Source organism: Montipora capricornis, chromosome 2, assembly GCF_036669925.1.
Source record: "Montipora capricornis isolate CH-2021 chromosome 2, ASM3666992v2, whole genome shotgun sequence".
NCBI classification, from domain to species: domain Eukaryota; kingdom Metazoa; phylum Cnidaria; class Anthozoa; order Scleractinia; family Acroporidae; genus Montipora; species Montipora capricornis.
The window spans coordinates 65,701,186-65,708,685 of record NC_090884.1 but is presented as its reverse complement, the minus strand read 5'-3'; the positions used below and the strand labels follow the sequence as shown (position 1 = coordinate 65,708,685).

General features: G+C 36.1%; 1 protein-coding gene across 1 annotated transcript in view; it reads left to right on the top strand.

Moving 5' to 3' along the window:
- Positions 1-7,500, top strand: part of LOC138031644 (uncharacterized) — a 20,706-nt gene that overhangs the window by 4,392 nt on the left and 8,814 nt on the right. Inside the window, exon 2 of the mRNA XM_068879299.1 lies at positions 4,512-4,551. Within this exon, the coding sequence (XP_068735400.1) occupies positions 4,512-4,551 (40 nt within the window). The remainder of the gene's footprint in view (positions 1-4,511; positions 4,552-7,500) is intronic.

Sequence of the window (7,500 nt, the reverse complement as noted above, 5' to 3'; positions counted from 1 at the left end):
ATTTTCATCCAAGCTAAAAAATTTTCGTGGAAACATCGGGAGGTAAGGTATAATGCAAATGAACATACCTGATGATATCAAGTGACGTGCTCATAATATGTTTGCTCTACCTTGAGAATTACCAGTGTTCTTCTTGAGTGAAAAAATAAATAACAAATCCAAAGAAAGGAACTCTGTGTTGACCTTGATTTTCAAACAGTATCACCTACTGCCGGATTCCATAATGACTCTTTGCACACCTTACTACTTCTCACTTTCCTTTGGAGTAGAAATGTAACTTTAAGACCTCTCCAGTGAGCTTTCAGATTTATTTTACAGCCATAAGATGGAGATATTTTCGAATTTCGAAACATTTTGTGATTTCTTCATCTGATAAACAACTTAATACTTTGACATGTGCCAATAGACGGGATATGCATATTTTTGGTGTGTTGAGATCGAGACTTTTACTGCTGAAATAATTTTTGCAGAAATTTAAACTATAAATTCGTGATGGGTTGAAGTAAATTTCATTTTAGATGAAAATTCTTTGTACACTGAAAGTTGCTGAGATGGTAAAAGGACTTGAAATTTGAAATTTGATAATCTAAATTATTTTGGTAGCTAACTAAAATCAAGACCAACTATAACACCAGAAAGGTCTTGAAATTACCTTTAAATAATTTTCCGGGAAAAACGTTATGATTTTCACCCAAGCCAAAAATTTTTCGCGGGAAAATCGGGAGGTAAGGTATCATTAACATCGTTCACACAAATGAAGCTTTCTGATGCTATCAAGTGACCTGCTCATAATTTGTTTTCTCTCTTTGAATATAGCCCACGATACAGAATTATTTGACAAACGTATTAAACCTTGAGAATTATCAGTGCTCTTCTTGAGTGAAAAAAAAAAAAAAATCCAAGAAAGGCACTCTGCATTGACCTCGATTTTCAAACAGATCACCTACTGCCAGATTCCATCACGACTCTTTGCACACCTTACTACCTCTCCCTCATTATTTTGTTTTCTTTATTTTCCCTATAAATGCATGCATTCTTCCTTCGAAATTCACTCAGTTTTTGTAACTGCATTCCAAGCATTCCAAACATTCCAAGCATTCATTGTCAACGCCCATTACCAAAACATGTCAACAATCACACAGACAATGTTAATGGTGTAACATTCGTTATCAGAAAGCACATGTCCCCCGAGGGACCTATTTTTGACCTTGTGGCCATGTTTTATCAAAGTTGAGAGTCCTTCTTCTTAGTAGAGTTTGTTGTAACATATTAGCCATCTTTGCTGTACCACTGTAAGTTACTTTGAAAGGTCTTACATTTCATAAACAATGCGGAACTTTTATATTCAAGTTCTGGCTTCAGATTATGCTTAATTGTACCCTTATCGGTATTTAGTAAGGGCAACATTGAAATGGAATTAACTACATCTGCAGCTACAGTACACTTACAATACTGCCATTAATTTTGAGCTGATTTCCGTTTGGCACTTGTATTAGTTTTTGAAAAGCAAGTAATCTACATCTACACTCCAACTCATTGAGATCAAAGAATGTATTTTTCACATTTCTTATTAATTATGCCACCATTCCATGTCATCAAGTACCGTAGTTACATATCAATATCAATGCTGGATTTTAATAAGCATAATCTTACTGCTGCCCATGGGGGCTCTTCAGTGCCAATAAGTGGCTTAATATGACATCAGTTTGAAAGCAATAACAATAGTAGGCACCATCCTTAATTTTGCAGCAACTTTATAATGCAAACAAGTCCCTCACTTACATGAAACCTTGGAGTTGTTTACTAGTAGTTCTGTAAGTCTTCACATACAACTGTGGTCCTTTATGTGACGTGACCTTGTTTTCTTTTGCTTTGTTGACATGAACTCTTTTAGTATATTCAGCTTTTGTTGAGATACTGTACATCAGCAATTCGTATTCACTGATTTGGCAACCTGAAGAAGAGAAGTTGTTTGCCCTGTGCCAATAGGCAACTATTTTAGATTGAACACTAGAACCAGGCCTCATAGGTGCAAGCCTTGTAGTTGATTTTTATAAAAATGAAAATTCAGAGAATCCGAAGTGTATTTTGGTTAAATTTGTGCAATTTGTCGTGAATTGTGCGATTGGATGCGATTTGAGGTTGATTGTACGAAATTGCACCATCATGTTATATTAGAAGCCCTCAGGCTGGCTCTTATGCATGTAGCTCTTAAACTTTGCCTTTGCTTAGACTAATGGTCTCTCGCTGCAGCCACCTCAAAATGTTTTTGAGGAGCAGATGCAATAATAGTGCAATCTAGGGGATTTAATTTAATTGAAGTGACCAAATAATAACTTAATGTGGAAATTATGTATATGTACACCACAAGTTACTGACAGGGAAGTTAAGATCTGACCATTAACACATACAATTAAGACTTAAACCACTGATGCATACACTGTATGTCCTCTTATGCCATAAGGGTAACAAGCTTAGAGTTAAATGGAATTATACACTGTCTGGTTCACAGCTACTTATCAAGAGCTTTTACCAATGAATAAACCACAACCAAATTCACTATTATCTTTGGAATTATGGTGAGCTTCAGTGATAGAGATGAGATTAAGATCATGCATTATGAGACTTTTTTCTCTTAAGCCAAACTGAAGGGGGTAGGTAAGGTAATCTTTAGTCTGAGTCCCTTGGGGATGGAAAATGTTGTGTGACTTTGGCTTGAGCACAAGACTGCTGCCTAAGAAAATTTTCCAGGAGCCATTTGGGCTCCCAACATTAAAAATTAGTAGCCCAAGTCATTATTTCAAGAGCCCAGAATAGTAATTAAATTAATTATTTCAAGAGCCCAGAACCCAGAATAGTAATTAAATTAATTATTTCAAGAGCCCAGAATAGTAATTAAATAACTCAGCCAGCTGGGATCAAGCGCCTTGAACATAGGACATGAGCGCTATATAAATACCTATTATTATTATTATCAAATTTACAATAAAGTGAGGATGAATTACATTGTGATAAGTTAGGCGCCCATTCGGGCTACTTGTTCATGCAAAATTTGGTCGCCTGCGCTCCCAAATAAGGCGCCCCAGGCGACCGTTAGGTAGCAGCCTTGTGAGCAGATGCAAAGGAGACTAGAGAATCTCAGCTTATCTGGGAATGTGACTTATCTGCGAGTTTTGTAGTAGCTTATCTTGTGAATTGCGGCAGTTATCAAAATAATGTTGTAACTTTAACATTAATATTAATTTTTTGTCAGTCACGATCTCCCTCTCCCGAGACTTTCAAAAGTACATGTATGATGAGTACATTGATCTGTCCTCAGCTTGTTGTGTTTGTACTCGTACATGTAACTGATGTATAATTTGAATGTCTTGTTCTTGTAAATCTTTTACCTAATATAAAATGTATGTGTAGACACTGCTTGCCTCGACTACATGTAGCTTTAAGTTTGCTAACTGTGGGCAGTGCATGTTTCTTTCTTCTGCACAAATAAAGGTTGAAAGGTTTAAAGGTTGAATTTATTCTGAAGGTGACCATCCAATTTACCAGAAACTGACCACACATCCAAGCTTTAGGCTACATCAACAGGAATAAGAATATTGTAGCTGCTCATCCTAAACATTACACATCTGTAAACCATTTTCTTGCAAATTTCTCCTTTAGGTTTCTCCACATTTTTCCAATTTCTATTCTATTCTATTTATCTATAATTAGCAATGCCAATATTTTTTTGTCTCTTACTTTCTTTTTTTGCACCATATTTTTCCTAAAATATTTTTCCAAATATTTTATTTTCTTAAAATATTTTCCCAGCTCCTCTAACCCCTGTGGTTATTCCTGGCAGCCAGTTCTATATTTAAGTTTCATTAATTTTTCCTACTTTCTTTATAAATATTCATCTAGTAAGAGTACAAGTAAAGGTTGTTGTTCTACTCCTGAAATTTTTATCAGTCTTTAGAGAGCTGAAACCAATATCTTTGCCTCTGCACACACTGTTTTTATGTACATGTATCCTACTGAATGTGAGTTAAAACATTCAGATATACCAAAAATGGTAGTTCATTGTCTTAGCTTTCTCCTTACAGATTTTCTTCCATCCTCAAAGCCAACCACACAATTTTACATTGTAACTCCTAGTAATGCTATTAATTTAATTACTTGGTCAAGTTACATTGTACATTTATCTTCTATGTCTTTAATGTAGTACCTTTTAATCTTAAGTTGATCGAAATAAAATGCAGTGCTGGTATGATATCTTGTTAGATATGTGCATTTTTAAACTCTCAATCTATAGTTATTGCAGAATTGACCTGATTCATTAAGAAGGACTGTCCTTTTGTATCAAATTATATTATATTCCTTTTCTCAGAGTACATGTAATTAAACTGGTAAATTGAGCTGTTAAATTCAAATAGCTCAACTCACGGCTGACCCTTATCCCCTCTTTTGATACAATGTGATGCAGTTAAATCATCTTGTATTCATGGAGTTATTTGTGATTTTCTCCCTTTAAGGAATGCAATCTTCCCTGTGGATGGCCAAGAACTCGGTCAGGTACATGTTAACATCGAAAATGATCTTTCTTTTGTTTTATTGAAAATGCTCCATGAGGGAGCTCATTTTTGACATTAGGTACCCTGTATCAAAAGTGACTTTTGAATAGATTTATTTATCTTTATTATAATTATGGCTAGCAATTCTCAGGGTAAATGGGGCACTCTGATCAGCTGGTTTTTTTTGGGATTTTACAGTATGGACCATTACCATGGAAGCAGTTTGTTTCCATATTTTTCTCTCTCCTGGGAAATTCAACTTTAGCAAAACACAATAAGTTCTAAAAGAGCGGAATTTAATATTTTCATCACAACAGTACAATTATAGCAAGCAGAATTTTGTTTTACATGTAAATCAGGTTATTGCTCAAAGTTTTCTGATGGAAGACGAAGATTACGAACCTTCACCAAGCGGAGAAGTGTCGGATTGCTCAAAGAAACAGTGCCATATAATAAACAATTTACTAACCTCACTTGTTTGGGACCATACTGAGGAATATACTACTAGGTACCTTGAATCTTAAAGAGATTTAATTATCTTTGTTATACAGCTTGCAATCCTCAGTTTAAATGGGGCACACTGATCAGCTGGTTGTTAGTCAAGAATTTACAGTACGGACCATTACTATGGAAACATTCAGTTTCCGTATTTTTTAATTATTTCTCCTGGAAAATTCAAGTTGCGTGAAAAACAAAAAGCTTTTAAGAAGTGGAATTTAATTTTTTCATCTCAACAGTACAATTATTATAGAACACGGAATTTAGTTTTAAACGTAAAAGGTTACCGTTCAAATTTCGTTGATGGAATACGAAGATTACAAACATTCACCAAGCAGAGAAGTGTCCAATTGCTCAAAAAAATGTTCCCATATAATAAACAACTTACATGAACTAATCTCACTTGCTTGGTACCATACTGGGGAATAATAATGGCCCTTGGTCGTTTTTGTACTGCAACTACATGTACCTCAAGCCAATATTCCCCAGTATGGCCCTCACGCTTGGTTAGTAAGAGGTTAAACTCATTGCCAACAGATGAGCTTGGAGAAGGTGCCTTGGGTTAGGTGGAGCTGTGCGTGATGCAAGCCAAGCGTGCAGGTATCCATGGCAGGGCTTGAAATTAACTTTTTTGCTCTGGTGCCAGCTGGCGACTAATGGGAAAAATTTGGTCGCCAACTTACTTATTGACTTACGTAAGAACATGATTTTAAATGTTACTTTGCATGAAAGGAAAGTCATGATTATTAAATAACAAGAAAAAACAGCAAGAGAAAGACCTTGAAAGCCATTGTTGTTTTCGGCTTTTGTCTTTAGTTTGGTGATGGTGTTCTTTACAGTTATAAATTTGAAAGGGAGCGAAGCACACAACATTTTTTAAAGTCCGTGTTTTCCATAGCAAGGCAAACATGGGTCCTCTATCACCTTGCTTTTCACCTCTTCAAAACGTAGTATGTTTGTTCTCCTACTATTACCTTACCTACTATACCTTTCTCGCGAGTAAATTGCTCGGCCTAGGCCTCCACACAACCACAATGCTCATACCAGTCTCAGACTGGGATAAAATAAATGTAGCGCCTCGCACGGTTTCAGTAGCCTGTAGAATCAGAGGAACTTGTTTTCATAAAGTACTTTTCTACCGATATTTATCTCCGTTTATTAATCACCTTGTGTAGCCAATTTTGCAGGTGTCAGATTTCTAACAGAGGGGAATAGTTCTCCAACATACTTTACGTTAAGGGTACAGGTCGCTTTTTGAAAGTTCCATACAAATTTCAAACTCATTATGTGATGTCCAGGTTCATCAATATATTATCAATACAAAGCTAATTCTGAGGAGGTCCTTTGGTAATCTACGTTTTCAGCATTCACAACTAACGATGGATTTAAATTTTCAATTAACTTTCTGGCCGAATCTTCGTCTTCTGGCCACAAAAACTCAGGTAACCGGCAAGATCGAAGCACACATGGTGTTTAAGTGCGCCCACGATCCCATGAAGTCATGATTCATTTCATATATCATGTTCTGAAGAGTTCAGGAATGTTCTAAAAACGTTACATAATTGTTGTTGTTTTGCTGGAAAGTTCTAGATTGTGCTGATGTATATTTATAAGTGACAGATCATGGAAAGTTCTAGAAATCCTAAAAATAAGTACAAGTAATGCCGTGATTAATTTGCTTAAAATAGACACAAGGAATATTCTAGACTACATAGTTAAAGCCTATTTAAGAACCGTTGTTGGTAGCATTTGTTGTTAGTGTTTGTTGTTGGAGACTTTAGTAGTTTCGGAAAGTCGTTCAGTTCAGATCAAGTTCAATCTAATTCAGATCAAGTTCAAGTGTAAAGTTTAACACTTCCACGAGATCCAATAAAACTCTGCTAAATGTATCATTTCGTTCTAATTACATTTTGGGCTATTAATTAACAGTCTGTGAAACCGTCGCCTCGACCCAAGCCCCCACTCGCTTTTCACACGCAGTTTCTTTTCGTTTTCTCGACTATCTGAGACAGGGTTCTTGTTAAGAGCCGGTAACCGGTTATTTTTACCGGCTGTTCGAGTAAATGTTACCGGCTGTTTCACTGAAATATTTGCCGAAATTATCCAACGAATGTTCGTCTGTTTAAAGGTGAAATCACATTGTGTTTATGGGAAAATATTGCTTTCCCCTTCCAACCAATCCTGTGAAGATATCTGGCACATGTTATCGCTTCGAAGTTATACCATTTGTGAAAGCAATCCAGCTTGTTTTTCGCCAACTTATCCCTCGAAACGATGTCCGCCACGTTTCCTTTCCATTCCTCCCGCGGCCAGGGGAATTAAACGTTTACAACATGGCATCCACACGTGGAAAACAACAGAGAGGTCTTTCGGAATTTAGTTTTCAACAATAGCGTCAGAAAAGCGTAAGCTACTTTCTTTTTGCTGAGTATTAAATTAATTTAGGAGCAGC